The sequence below is a fragment of the Pagrus major genome, chromosome 1 (genome assembly GCF_040436345.1).
Source record: "Pagrus major chromosome 1, Pma_NU_1.0".
NCBI classification, from domain to species: Eukaryota; Metazoa; Chordata; class Actinopteri; order Spariformes; family Sparidae; genus Pagrus; species Pagrus major.
The window spans coordinates 37,631,402-37,647,012 of NC_133215.1; the positions used below are offsets into that span (position 1 = coordinate 37,631,402).

General features: G+C 38.9%; 1 protein-coding gene across 1 annotated transcript in view; it reads left to right on the forward strand.

The window, feature by feature from the left end:
* The window catches only part of LOC141005578 (teneurin-3-like), a 322,641-nt gene that overhangs the window by 294,989 nt on the left and 12,041 nt on the right, over window positions 1–15,611 (forward strand). The window contains exons 43-49 of the mRNA XM_073477461.1: window positions 547–791; window positions 867–1,048; window positions 2,623–2,825; window positions 3,120–3,230; window positions 3,365–3,507; window positions 3,615–3,739; window positions 6,111–6,241. Coding sequence (XP_073333562.1) covers window positions 547–791; window positions 867–1,048; window positions 2,623–2,825; window positions 3,120–3,230; window positions 3,365–3,507; window positions 3,615–3,739; window positions 6,111–6,241 — 1,140 coding nt within the window. The remainder of the gene's footprint in view (window positions 1–546; window positions 792–866; window positions 1,049–2,622; window positions 2,826–3,119; window positions 3,231–3,364; window positions 3,508–3,614; window positions 3,740–6,110; window positions 6,242–15,611) is intronic.

Below are 15,611 nucleotides of genomic sequence, written 5' to 3' on the forward strand. Positions count from 1 at the left end.
TCGTCTTTTTTATTTCGCCTCTGTTGTTTTCCTCCTTGTAACTGTTTAGTATCACGTGTTTTAATCAGTAAATATGATCGGCATTCAGCCCTTAGGCTGAGCCGGCGACTCCCCCGGAAAAAGACAAAGCTTGCCATTGCAGAGACGCTCTATCTTCAGACCACGTTCTGGCTCACTTCCTATGCCTCTGACTCCGCAAAAATCTCCCAGCATTCCCCGAATTTTCATAATATCAAAATAACAAAAACAATAAAAATCAAAAACTTAATTTTCACGTTATTCTGTTTTTGTTTTAAAACAGAATAACAGGCACAAAATGTGGTTTTGTGTTATTCTGTTTTTCCGTTCTGGGTTTAAAAGAGAATAACAAAAACAAACTTGTTTTTCCGTTTTTTTAATTAGGTTTTGAAACGAAAAAACGAAGGGTACACGGATTGTTATAACATGTGGTCTACAGTGTCTCTCTTGAAGTCTGATAAGCAGGGCTATTGGTCAGTGTAGGAAATAAACTGTTGATTTTCTGAACTAGTCTTTGCCCTGTCTCAGATCATCTCCACAGCAGTGATGACCTACACCAAACACTTCGACCAACATGGCCGCATCAAGGAGATCCAGTATGAGATCTTCAGGTCTCTGATGTACTGGATCACCATTCAGTATGACAACATGGGCAGAGTCACCAAGCGTGAGATCAAAATCGGACCGTTCGCCAACACAACCAAATATGGTTACGAATATGACGTTGATGGACAGCTGCAAACAGTCTCCCTCAATGAGAAGATGATGTGGAGGTAGGATCAAAATATTAACCTGAAAAAAAAAATGATGATACCAAATGCTAATAGTATCATTTTCTGGCCTTCTAGGTATAATTATGACCTGAATGGTAACCTGCATTTGCTGAATCCTGGAAACAGTGGTCGGTTAACCCCTCTGCGCTACGATCTGAGGGACAGAATCACTCGTCTGGGAGATGTTCAGTACAGGCTGGATGAAGATGGTTTCCTGAGACAGAGAGGAGCCGAGATATTTGAATACAACTCCAAAGGTGGGAATTTGTATTTTTTACTCTGTATTTTTGTTGCCCAACAAGTACGAGTTCAAACTCTTTATTCAAGAGATTTATCTGTACCATTGACTCCTGCCTCATACCTGTCTAAAAACCATGAGACTTTAGTAGAACAGTTTAGACTCTTAGATGGATGAGGGTTAAATAGTGGATGGTGCGACACAAAAGTTACAATAAGCTCCTCCATGTTCCAATCGCTGGCTCTCTGTGTCCTCCAAGGTCAGCTTGATACTGGTCAACAGCACAAACCCATGTGTCAAAGTTCACCAAAGTGCTAATTAAGATGCAAAACAATGTTTTTAAGATTTTATAGATTGGTCCCCACCCTCCATATGCCTCATAGTGGTTTGGTCCACTGCCAATCAACCTGCATTTCACACTCATTAGCGCTCAGTACAAGTATTTTTGTTGCTGGGAGTGTGATTGCAAAGTAGTTACTTTACAAAGTTTACTTAAAACAAAAGATGCTATTTTTCTCTTGCCACAGAGCTGTGCTTAGGATCTGGTTAGGTTTAAGCACAAAAAACACTTGGTAAGGGTTAGAAAAACAGTGTTTTGGCTTGGGCTACCTGTTTTGGGCACCACAAGCATGGTTTTGCATGTTCCCAGGTCTTATATATCTTAATATTTGTCAGCACAAACACAGTTACAATGGCCTGACGTCCCTTTAAAATTATCCGTGTTTTGTCGCTGAACACACAGCTTAAGGTGTCCTAAAAATATCCCTATGGTGTCATGTTCAACAAATGTTGAAACGCAGCAGTCCCGTCCACCTCCCAATATTAAAGTAACTTAATAAACATGTAATGTGAACATGATATGACACCTTTTTATAGAAATAGAAATACAATACGTAGCCTATCAAATGTGCAGAAAATATTACTGCTAAAATCTTATTTTGGCAAGTGGGCCAAAAGATGTGTCTGACATTTTTATTTACTTCTACCTCAAATGAACAAAACACATTTACAGTTATTACTGCATTTCATCCTGCCTTATTATTATTATTATTATTACCTCACAGTTTGATCTTGTGCATTGCGTGGCCAGAATATTGGTACTTAGCAGCTGCCTTTTAACATGCTGGTACAACCCTAAATTTATTTACCTTTCATTACCCAGTATAGTTTAATAGTAGTAATCATATACAGTTAGTATAACAGTAAGCCTACTTTAGGTGGCATCCTCCGTTTCCCCTTCAGGAATTGCTCTTGAGAAACAATGACAATGACAATGAAGTGTAATACCTGCCCTAGCATGATTCCAATGAAATGAATGAGCTTTGCTTCAAAAGTTAACTTTTTTTAATGTCTTTGTGACAGAGCCTTTACCCTTGTTTTTACCTCAATTAATATGACATTAACCTAACCACCATGTGTAGAATTTTATGTGATTATACCAAATACAAATTTTCCTCATGGCATAATTTGTCTGTAGAAAACCCCACCAAAGTCTGCAATTTTTAAATTCTACATATTGTAGCTTTAATATCTAATTTGCTGTCATGCCATTCTTCAAGATCTTATTCTTCCTTTTTAAAATCTGTGATCCAGGTCTTCTAGTTCGTGTCTACAGTAAAGCAGCCAGCTGGACTATACAGTACCGCTACGACGGTTTGGGTCGACGTGTGGCGTCTAGAAACAGTCTGGGCCAACACCTGCAGTTCTTCTACGCTGACCTGAACTACCCCACAAGGATCACCCATGTCTATAACCACTCCAGCTCTGAGATCACATCTTTTTACTATGATCTGCAGGTAGTTACACTGAAAAAGTTAGTTTTCATTGTTCATATAAGGTATTTGGCTAATTTTGATAAGGAAAGTAGGTAAAATTATGTCCAAATTAAAAATCATGTCCAGTATCTTTAGCAGGGAAAACACTGAATGTGAGTTCTCACTGATTATTCATGTGTGCCTCTTGGTTTTCACTCTCATCTTGTAATTTATGATATTCTATGTGGAGCAGGCTCACAGCAATACATTATTATTATTATCATTATTATTATTATTATTATTATGTGTATAATTGGAATGTTTATTGTTGCATAGGGACATGTGTTTGCTATGGAGATCAGCAGTGGAGAGGAGTTTTATATTGCATGTGATAATACTGGGACCCCACTGGCTGTCTTCAGCAACAATGGACTACTGCTTAAACAGGTATGTGTATGCTTTCTTCCTTTATGGGGAAATGAAGAAAACACTTTACTCTGTTTCGTGTATGTCTTCAAATGCTATTAAATTGTTTTGCGTCTCCATATCAGATCCTTAACCTAACCTGTTTGTGTGTGTAGGTGCAATACACAGCGTATGGTGAGGTTTACTTTGATTCCAACCCAGACTTTGTGCTGGTAATTGGTTTCCATGGAGGCCTATATGATCCTCTGACAAGACTGCTGCATTTTGGAGACCGAGACTACGACATCCCTGCTGGGAGGTAGGCAGTCTGTCACTTATTCACTCATTTTCACAAGAGATGATTCTATATAATTAGTTCCTGTTCTAGCTTTGTTAGTGTTACTGACCAGAGTGTTTGTTATGAAGGTGGACCACTCCCGACATCACTACATGGACACGTGTGGGCAAAGACCCCCAGCCCTTCAACCTGTACATGTTCCGAGGCAACAACCCCATCAGCAAGATTCATCAGGTCAAAGAATATGTCACAGGTAACATTTACAATGTAAAAGCACTGTGGATGTAGATATTTCTTTGTAGGTGTAGATGGTCCCTCAGAAGAAACGGTAACACTTCATTCGACAGGTCCAGAAATTTCATGGTAAGGAGTGTTATTGATAGAAATATTCTGCTATTTTTCTAACAAGCTAGTTAATAAATAGCTGGTAATTTAATTAAAATACATATCATGAAACTTCCAACTGGTCTCTGCTGAACTTCTGCAGATCGTTCCATTTTAATTTCAAACTAGTTTCTGTCTAACTTCTGCAGGCCAGTAAATTGAAGCACATTTTTTAACCATCTAAATTCACACAAATTTAACAATCAGGCTCTCTGTCTCTCTTTCTCTGTCACATTCACACACACACACTGTAATTATATGCAGGTTCTTAAAAGATTATAAATATTAATTGTTTTCTATTATTTATTTTGCATTGCCATCTCAAAATATAGAAAGAGTGACATTTAACTCTGTGTGGTGTGAAGACATTATTATTAAGCCTCAATGGGCAATTAAGGAACAGAACTTCTAAATGGCAAATTAGTCATTTGATCCTTCATTATGAAGTTATATTTGTTGGTAATTAGCATTTATGGTGGCTAAAAGTGGACATTTAGGGAAACTGTACCAAAGTTGGACTGATCTTCTGAAATAATAGTAAGTTGTGAAAATGTAAATGGTAAAAAAAAAATACTTAAATTCACTGACCAGCACAAACTAGTTGGAAGTTTCTTGGAAATGGAGTAAAAGAAATTACCAACTATTAATTAAGTTCTTAATTAAAAAAAGTCCACATAAGATATTGAGGCGGATATGAGAAAATAGCCAACACAGTCTGACCTCCATCCCTGTGTTGATATTTGTGAGTGTGCACTGGGTGTGTTCTTCTTACCATGTCATGTCTGTTTTATCATGTTCCTTCAGTCAGTTATTATTGTTAAATCATGTTGGGGTAATAAAAAAAAAATTGAGGTAATTATTGTAATAATTTGGGGGGTAATTTCAAAGAAATTTCAAATATGTTACTTGGTAATTACCACCTACTTACCATGACATTTGTGAACGTATAGGTCTCTGTAAAGTTATATGCTGGGTCCCTACTTTTCAGTATGGTTAATACTTTTACTTTGCATAAATACTATATAGTATAGCCCGAACTGAAAACATGTTTTAGCTGAATAACCAATGCATGCATATGTATGTTTCTAGCTGTTTTTAAAATCACAATGTGATCTGTGGATTATTCTCTTTTTTAAAAGTTAGATAAGTCGTGAAAAAAACAATATGCTAGTGTTCTAACACAGGTGCAAAAAGTAGTATTTTCCATCTGCCAGGTAGACAACTTGTCAAAGTTATGAAATCATCCAGCACTTGAGGTGGGTCAGCTGGAGTTTGGATTGCAGTAGTTGGAAGTAATCGTAGCAGTCCAATTGTTTGACTTGCTATTTTTCTTTGTTTGGGCTGATTTTCCTCATGACTGATTGCAGGGGATTCAGAGCACCTGTGCACAGGTGGGGAGACTGACTCCAGATTGAGGAGTGGAAGCAGCTTGGGGCATTTCCCTCCCAGCCAATTAGGGTGTGACAACACCCTGTTTGAAAGGCTTAAGAGAGGTGGGAAATGGCACACCGGGGGCTCTCACCCTCATACTGGAACTGCCCCTGACCCATTCTGAATCGCTCCCTGAATTACAGAGAACCTCATTCCCCCTTTGTCAGCCAGAAATTCTGGTCTATTTGGGCCCTATTTTGTTTTCTTGGCAGCCCACATCTTTCTTGAGGAAACTTTGTTTATTTGGGGAACCCTTTAAAACCCAAGCCCCTTTACACCTTCAGTTTACCATTTTATTTCCCTGGGGCTTGTAGGAGCACATTTATTCATTATAGCGGGAAGAGTTATTTGTTTATTATATCCAAAAGAGGCATTTGTTTATTATATCCAAAAGAAGCACATGTTTGTTATATCCCAAAGAGGCATTTGTTTAATGTTGTTTAAGGAGTGGACATTGGGCATTCCCCTAATTTTACATGTTTTTTGTTTATATTTATATGTGGGTTGGGCTGACCTGTAGGCAATTTACAGCCAGTACTGCCACATAATGAACTACAAAATTACTTTTGATAGTAATGTGCTGCAACAATGTGAGACATGTAATGTTCATTAAGGGAACAAAGAGATGGTCTGGAAGTAATATAAAGAAATCATGAGAAATATAAAAAAAACTGCTGTGTTTATTATCACAGTTCGTTCATCTGCTGCCAGTATTGAATGAAAATCAAAAGCAACATGCTTGAACTTAATCTTCAACTACTTTTATTTTTCTTTGTGTTTTCCACATCCACTGCTCCCTTTCTCTGTAGATGTCAATATCTGGTTGGTCACATTTGGCTTCCATCTCCACAACGCGATCCCAGGATTCCCCATTCCCAAGTTTGACCTGACCCAGCCATCCCTGGAGATGAAAAAGAGCCAGCTGTGGGATGACCTGCCTGTATGTATCCTAAGTACTCTTACCCCAAGTAATACGCCAATTACAATTGCTATTAAAATGTGATCTTTATCCAGAAGTGTTATCTATCTAAAGTATCCTGATCGGAATGTGATCGGTTCAGCCTGACCAAACCTGTATTTAGTTTGGCTCAAATTTGGTTTGAATTACGGTAGGTATGAACCCAATTTGTACAACGTGCTGGCATCCGTGTACAACAAAGTGTACACCAAAGTGGTGATACAGACTTTTGTTATTACCTAACAAAAACTATAGATTGTTCAAATATATACATATATATATATATATATATATATATATATATATATATATATATATATATATATATATATGTATATGTATATATATATATATATATATATATATGTATATATATATATATATATGTATATATATGTATATATATATGTCCTGGATGAGGCCGATGACCGTTGTATCGTCTGCAAACTTCAGGAGTTTGACAGATGGGTCTCTCGAGGTGCAGTCGTTGGTGTATAGTGGGGAGAGCACACATCCCTGGGGGGCGCCTGTGCTGATTGACCGGGTGCTGGATGTGATTTTCCCCAGCCTCACCTGCTGCCTCCTGTCTGTCAGGAAGTTTGTGATCCACTGACAGGGGGAGGCTTGGACAGTGAGCTGGGTGAGTTTGGAGTGGAGGATGTCTGGGATGATGGTGTTGAACGCCGAGCTGAAGTCCACAAACAGGATCCTAGCATATGTCCCTGGGGAGTCGAGGTGTTGCAGGATGTAGTGCAGTCCCATGTTGATTGCATCATCCACTGACCTGTTTGCCCGGTATGCAAACTGCAGGGGGTCCAGCAGGGGGCCTGTGATGTCCTTCAGGTGGCTCAACACCAGCCTCTCAAAGGACTTCATGACCACAGACGTCAGGGCCACGGGCCTGTAGTCATTTAGTCTTGAGATTGCTGGTTTCTTGGGAACCGGAATTATTTTGGAGCTTTTGAAGCAGGAGGGGACTTCACACAGCTCCAGTGATCTGTTGAAGATCTGGGTGAAGATGGGGGCCAGCTGGTCAGCACAGATCTTCAGACAGGAGGGTGACACGCCATCTGGGCCTGGAGCTTTCCTGGTCTTCTGTTGCCTGAAGAGCTGACACACATCCTCTTCACAGATCCTGAGTGATGGTGGGGGGTCAGTAGGGAGGGGTGAGGGTGGTGCAGGGAATAGTTAACTGAATAGTTACAGACTGCGCATTTTCCATGGTCCTTTAGTCTGAAACCGAATAGTTAGAAATATGTCCCTTTATATATGGGACCGAAAGCCCAACCTGTTATCCGGGAGGTGACGTTAGCAGCTGGAACGGTTTGTTTGTGTCTGTGTAGTAACATTAACCGCTTACACACAACAATCCCGTATCAGAGACAATATTTCTGTCCCCCAATATGCCATCTTTGCTTTCGCCTGTGCCTTTCAGACTGCATCAATTGTAACAGCTTCCCGGCTGCTTCATGTGTGTAGGGGATAAGACATCAGCTGCACTGCTGTGAAGAGTTCATGCACACTCCCTTGCTGCTCTGAGTGCCTCTTCATCTCCCACTCTGAAAGCAGCATTCCAAGTTTTCAGTTGTCTGTAATCTTATGCTGTGAACCATGGCACGTGTGGTGATGGTTTTTAAAACTGTCACATCCTCAATACATTTATTGATGTATCTAGTTTTTGAGGCAGCATAGTCATCAATATCTGTGTGGTAAGAGGCTTCAGTTTGCGCACTTGAAGCAATGTTGTAGAGCTTCCATGGCTCCCTCTGGCTATACTCTAACTGGTTTTGTTACAGGTTTTGCCTTCTTCAGCAGCAGTTTGTTTGCTGGAGCAAGAATTACAGTGGTGTGGTCACAATTATACATCCAGTGCATATAGTACTCTGATTGGGAACTCAACAGCTTGGGTAATACAGTTTTCAAATTTGCTTGATTGAAGTCCCCAGCAATGATTAAAAAGAAAACATCAGGGTTTAGTGATAAGAGTTCACTGATGGCCTATTACCTTTGTTATGTACACAGTTACAGTAATGACAGAATCAACTTATGTGGCAAATAGTAGTGTCTGCATTTAACTGCCATGAATTATACTAGCCCAGCGATGAAGAGTGTTTGCACGTCATTCTGTGTTAGGTTATACACACAAGCCACCTCCTCAAGTCCAAGGAAAGCTGTATGGCTGCAACAGGGTTGTTGTTGTTGTTCAGCCATGTTTAAGTGAAGATGAAAACACAGCAATTATTATTAGGATTCCACCTCCAAAGGGCCAGAACCCCATTGTGTCTGTGCTGGTTTATTGTTTTTATTATTATTATCATTATTATTATTATTATTATTATTATCATTATTATTATCATTATCATTGTTATTGTTATTATTATTGTAATTGAGGCCCTAGAATATAATTTTGGAAAGGCCATGTCCCTCCCACCCAAAGTCTGAATCCAGTGTGCCCTACAGAAATTCTCTTGGACCACGGTATGTATTTTTTGTCAGATGATTTTTTTTGCTGATTAGCATATACTGATAAATAGTAAAGTGGAATGTACTGTTTGGATTTCTAAGCATTTCTGGACTGAGATACACATGTCTATGATAAATGAGCATTTCAAGGGGCAGGGCTTAGAAGACAAATGGCCATAACTCATGAACCATTAGTGAAACCATCATAAATGTTGGTACTTACTTCCGGGGCCTTCATTAGATTGATAGACGGACAGACAGATTACTTTATTAATCCCCAAGGGGAAATTAGGTTATCATAGCAGCAGGTACATGTGAACACAAGTACAATCAAAATACAAGGGCAAATATAGAAACAATACTATATATAATATAAAAAAACAATAAAATACCACATGCAATAAAATGCTTAAGTAGCTATAAAATAACAGGTAGTAAAGTAAAATACAATAAAATAAAAATAAAATACTGAGTTATAAAAAGGTACGAGGAACATAAGGTGCGAAGAGGATAAGGTACAGTATTTTACAGTAATAATAATTTAAAGCACATTATTTGAGTGTTATGGAAGTGGGCATTATAAGGTGCACATGATTATGGAGGGGCAGGGGCTCAAAGTCAGAAAAGGGCAGTATGTGCATGTGCATAGCGTGCGCCAAATTGTTTTTCAGGCCTTAATAACACAATATGAAGATTAATGTAAGATTAATAAATAAAGTACTTATAGAAAGCTAACTAATTAGCTGTGTATCCTGTGTAGCTGTGAGTGATATGCAATTGTCAACATGAGTTTATTCACATTATCATAATACTGAGGTTTGGAAGACATGCAATTCAGCTGAAATTCTAAAAAGCAATAAAACACCAGTTTATTAATCATTTATTTTATTTTTTATTATTATTTTATTATTATTATTATTATTATTATTTTATTAGCAGCGTGTTATTTAGTAGCATTAGTAGTTGTAGTTGCAACTACAACTACTACTTGTACTACTACTAGTACTACTACTACTAAAGCAACCCTACAGTAAGCCAGCATATAAAATGGTAGAGTATCATTACTGCTTGGTCACACACACACACACACACACACACACACACACACACACACACACACACACACACACACACACACACACTCACACACACACATAGCTAACATAGCCTGAGACCTATATTAGCTAGACAATAAGTTAGACCAATTTCCCAACTTCCCGAAACCGAGTCATGACTTCCGAACTGGTAGGCTAAGACTATATATGATATTTTTTCCAAGGTTGCACATTAACACAGCTTACAAAAGAAAAATGGATGAGGGCAAGTGCAAACTAGAAATACAGGCTACACATCTAAAAATGGGAACAAAACCAAGAAATGACTACTGTGACTGCTACTGTGAATGTTAGCAGGAAAGGCAAAGTTTACAACAGCAAAGTCACAATAAACTCAATATCTGGAAGAAGTTTAAGATTTGTGGCAAGAGCCTACACAGACAGCTGTCATATTAGATTATTCTTAAACTCTCAATAACAAGCAGTTAGCTTAACAAGCACAAATGAGGGGTTTCTGAAATTTGACTTATATTTAAGCACATTGAATAAGTGGAAGGCGACTTGTTAGCCCCCACAAGGAAGTTATGTTAATGGATTTATAACTCACAAAGGTTCAAGTCGCTCCACTGTCACGTCTCATCGAATGTGCGTGACGGAGTTCTCTATGAAGCAGCGGACTTCTCTCTCTCTCTCTCTCTCTCTCTCTCTCTCTCTCCTCTCTCTCTCTCTCTCTCTCTCTCTCTCTCTCTCTCTCTCTCTCTCTCTCAATTCAATTCAAATTCAATTCAATTCAATTCAATTCAATTCAAATTCGCTTTATTGGCATGAATGTTACGAGAACTATGTTGCCAAAGCATCAAGAATCAATGAAACAAAACAAATACAACTCACAGAATCAAATATATACAAATAAAATAAATAAAATAAAAAGTATATATACATTTATACTGTATACCCTATGTGTGTGTAGGTGCTGATGAAGTGCTGTCTCTCTCTTATACACAGATTGGGTGTCATTAGGCAGTTGCAAGTTGTTATATATATATAATGAAAATATATATATATACAGTTCATATTAAATGATGATGATAATAATAATAATACATAAAATAAAGAAATGAAAAACAACAATATTATACCATAGCAATAATGGTTGTGATCAGCATTCATGTGTTTCTCTAGTCTCATGGCAGAGTGTTACATATTGTGCAGCTAACTTTACAAATTGTGGATCTTCTCCCAGACAGACTTTTAACAGTTCATCACATGTTTTTCCCTGATACAATGGATCTGCTGTAGGAAAACCTCTCTCTCAGTTTGGTACAGGGGGCAGGAGAGGAGAAAATGGGCCTCAGTTTCTATTTCTCCTGAAGAACAGTGTTTACAGACTCTTAATTCTCTGGGCTTCCATTCTTTCTTATGCCGACCTTTTTCAACCTGTAGTTGATGGTCGGTGAGTCTGTACATTGTTAGTGTTCGTTTTTGTTTGGGGTTATGTATGCTGACCAGATATTGTGCTGGAGAATACTCTCTATCCAGTGAGCGATAGCATTCCAATTTATTGATGGATTTGATTTCATTCTTCCAAATGTCAATGTAAGTCTTTTTATTCTCTTTGCCTATAGATAGCAGGTGAGTTTTGGAGAGAGTTTGGAGGTCTTGGATTTTGAGGTGGCAGGTTTCTCTGGTGTTTCTCAGAGGGTCTGTCTCTGGACAGAGGCTGTTACTGAGAAAGGCTCTGTGGTGATAGGAATCAGGATCAGCTTGTGCTAAGTGAACCTGGAACTTAATTGACCTTTTGATCATGTGTAGAGAGAAAGTGTCCCAGCTCTGCTCTACATGCATGGTTTGGACAGTTTCTGTGGACCTTGAGGATTTCCTTGCAGAATTGAAGGTTGAGTTTCTCTGTGGGTGTTGTGTCCCATGAGGTGTGCCTCTGGGTCATTAGAGGGCCCCACACTTCACTTCCATACATAAGGATGGGTTTTATTACACTGTTAAATAGTTTTAGCCAAATTGTAACTGGAGGATTGAATTTGTATAGTGAGCTTTTGATGCTATAGTAGGCCCTGCGTGCCTTTTCTGTGAGGGAATTTATTGCTTTGTCAAGGCTGCCTGATGAACTGATGATGATGCCCAGATAATTATGTTCCATTGTATGCTGAAGTGTGGTCCCTCTTACCCTGAAAACATGTTTGGATTCCTGTAACCTGGCCTTTTTCTGGAATACCATAACTTTGGTTTTGTCAAGGTTGATATCTACCGCCCAGTTTTGACAGAACATCTCCAGCAGAAAGAGGTTCTGCTGTAGGCCCTGTTCTGTTGGGGACAGTAGAACCAGGTCATCTGCATACATGAGGAATTTGATTTCTTTGTCTTGTAGACCTAATCCTGGGCTTGAGGACTGTTCAAGAAGAGTGGCCAATTTATTGATATAGATGTTGAACAGAGTGGGAGACAGGTTGCAGCCCTGATGCACTCATTTTCCTTGTTTGAAGAACTCTGTTCTTTTGTTTCCAATTTTAACACTGCACTGGTTGTCAGAATATTTGGATTTGATTAGATCATAAATTGTACCCTCAATTCCATATTGGAGAAGTTGTAAAAATAACCCGTTGTGCCAAATTGTGTCAAAAGCCTTTTTTAGATCTACAAAACATGCAAATATCTTTCCTTTGTGTTTTTTGTGAACATGCTGTTGGATGAGTGTATGAAGAGTGTATATGTGGTCAGATGTTTGATGTTTGGGTAAAAAGCCAATTTGGCTTCTAGACAGAATATTATGTTCAGTGAGATAAGTGATTAATCTAGAGTTAAGGATGCTACAGAAGAGTTTACTCAGGTTGCTGTTAACACAGATGCCCCTGTAATTGCTGGGGTTATACCTGTCTCCATTTTTAAATATAGGAGAAATGAGACCTTTATTCCAAACACTGGGGTAATATCCAGTGGCCAACACCAGGTTGAAGTGTTTTTGCACGGCAAGTTGGAGTTTTAAGTTACTGTGTTTCAGCATCTCTGAGTTAATGCTGTCTATACCGCAAGCTTTTCCATTTTTAAGGGTTTTGATTTTGTGCTGTATTTCTTTAATGGTGATGGGGTAGTCAAGGGCACATTGGTTGTCCTTCACTGTCCTTTCTAGTTCTTTCAGTTTGTCTATTGTTAAAGTTTGGTTATGATTCAGACCGTGACACTCTGGATTTTTATAGAGGTCATCAAAGTAATCTTTCCATAATTTCCAAAAGGTGTTGTCATTTATGGCTTTTTCAATTTTGTTGAGTTCTCCCTCCATATAATGCATTTTTTTCACACGAAGGAGTTTTTTTATTCTTTCAGGGCTTGGACATATTCAAGCCGTCCTAATAGGTCATTTGGGTTCCTGTGTTTTCTGTTTGACAGTTTTCTCAGGTTTTGTCTGGAAACAGCACATTCTTTATCAAAGCAACGCTCTTTTTGTTTCATGCTGGATTTTTTAGTTTGTGAGATTTTTAATTTAGATTCTTTTGCCAAATGAATAAATATTGTATTTAAGTGATGTGTGGCCAGATTTACGTTTTCTCTTTCAGGCTGATATTGGGTGTTGAGAAAAATATCCAGCATGTTGTGAATTTGAATTTGTCCACTTGTATCTCCTCGGTAGAGGAAACAGCCTTGGCTCAGGATTTGGATTTATGGTGGTTGACAATGACTTTTTCAGAAATAAGTTTATCTGGCTATGGTCTGAAAAGGGCTGTAGTGGTGATACAGTGAATGCATTTATATATTGTGGTTCAGTGTCAGTAATGGCATAATCTACACTGTTACCTAACACAGAGCATTGTGTGAGTCTACCCAGAGAGTCTCCTCTGATTTTGCCATTAACAATGTACAGACCCAAACCTTTACACATTTGTAGTACCTGTTTGCCAGTTTTGTTAACCGTGTTATCATAGCTTTGTCTTTGTGTGTTTATGCAGGTCTGGTACAAAGGGGAACATTTGATAAATTTTGAATTTGATCAATTCAATTCACTGTCCCTCAGGTTGTGGCATGTTGACACATATTGGGGAGCAAGATATGCCCTGTCTCCTTCTCCCAGGAGTATTTTTAATTTTGATATGTCGTTTAGCTCTTTGAAGTCTGAGATTACCAAATTAACTTTATTAAAATAAATGTTACTCGTTTCGTTGAATGTTTGACATTGTAGGAGAAAGTGCATCTCTGTCTCAACCTCACCTGTCGAGCAGTGACCACATGTTCTGTTTTCTTTTGGTTGCCATGATTGTTTGTGTCTTCCTGTTTGGATTGTCAGTTTGTGGTCACTGAGCCTGTACTTGGTGAGGATCTGTCTCTGCTTTCTATCTCTGACAGTAGAGAGATATTCTGCTAATTCATAATCTCTATTTAGGGCTAGATAACATTCTAATCTACTTTGGCTTTTAGTTTCGTCTTTCTAATGTTCCAGATAGGTTTCTTTACATTGTGTTATAATTTGCTTTACTCTGATTGGTGTTTGGAGAGCAGTGTTGTTGTGAGGCTGGTCAGACTGTGTCTGAGAGGGGGCAGTTAGCCTCAGTACCAGCTGACATAGGGGACTCTTTTCTGGGCCCAGCTCTTGAGTTTGGAGGGCTTTGGAGTGGAGGTTGTCTCGGGGGCTGGATTTCAGGTGGTTAAAAAAGTTGAGCGTTCTCTTTTGAATGTTAATTATCAGTGGGTATCTGCCTAATTCTGCTCTACATGCATTTGTTGGTGTGTTTCTGTGTACATGTAAAATGTGTCTGCAGAATTCTGCATGTAAAGATTCTGTTGGACGTTTGTCCCAGCGGGTATAGCTCTGATGACTGAATGGACCCCATACTTCACTACCGTACAGCGCAATGGGCTGGATGACACTATCAAATATTTTAAGCCAGATTTTGACTGGAATTTGGAAATTATAAAATTTTCTCTTAATTGCATGTAGGGCTCTTCGAGCTTTTTCTTTTAGTGCATTCACTGCCATGTTGAAACTCCCTGATGCTGTAATGGTTATACCAAGGTAGGTATAACTCATACTATGTTCAATGATATTATTATTTATTGTAGCCCTGTGGTCCTTATTTTCATTCATTTATATGTAGAAATTAAAATGTTTATGTTGTTAAAAAATAACAGTTCATGGAGTGTAAATGTGGTTAAAATGTGTTGGATTATAACATGTTAAAACATTCATTCTATATACAGTTAAAAGTCAGAGAAGAAAAAGAGTGGTGTTAGTTCTAAAAAACATTCATAGTTGGTTGTCTGCACAGATACTAGAAGACCATGTTTGTTTGTGGGGCCGTGAAGCATCTTTTATTCTCTCATCTCTGTTGGTATGTCTGTAGTCCTTAGCCAATCCTGTCCTCACCTTGTTCAGGGAGGAGGTGCTTAGCGTCACCTATGTGCGCAGCAATGTTAGCAACAGCAGAAGCGGCTTGATCGGCATCCGAGCAGGATAGCTGTAAACTGTAAAAGTAACGTAACACCACTCCTAACTTCCAAGACTGATGGAGAGTCGTCCTGTGGTTGATGTATGTGAACTCTGAGAAGCTGCCAGAGGACCGGACATTTGCCATAAAAGGGAGAGAGTGAGGACCGGGAGAGCCCTGGACCATTGGAGAGAGACTGTAGCTGCTGTACTTGAACGCTGGTTCACCGCCCCGTGTTGCTGCATGCCCCATTCCCTTGCCGCTGGAACTGCACCTTGCCTTTTGCCCCCCCCCCCCCCCCATCTTCATCTCTATCTCTGACTGTTGTTGGACTTGTGAGTACACCTCTGACACTTTGCACGTGCCTTTTTGTTAATGCTTGTTAAACCCAGTGAAGCGGCCATT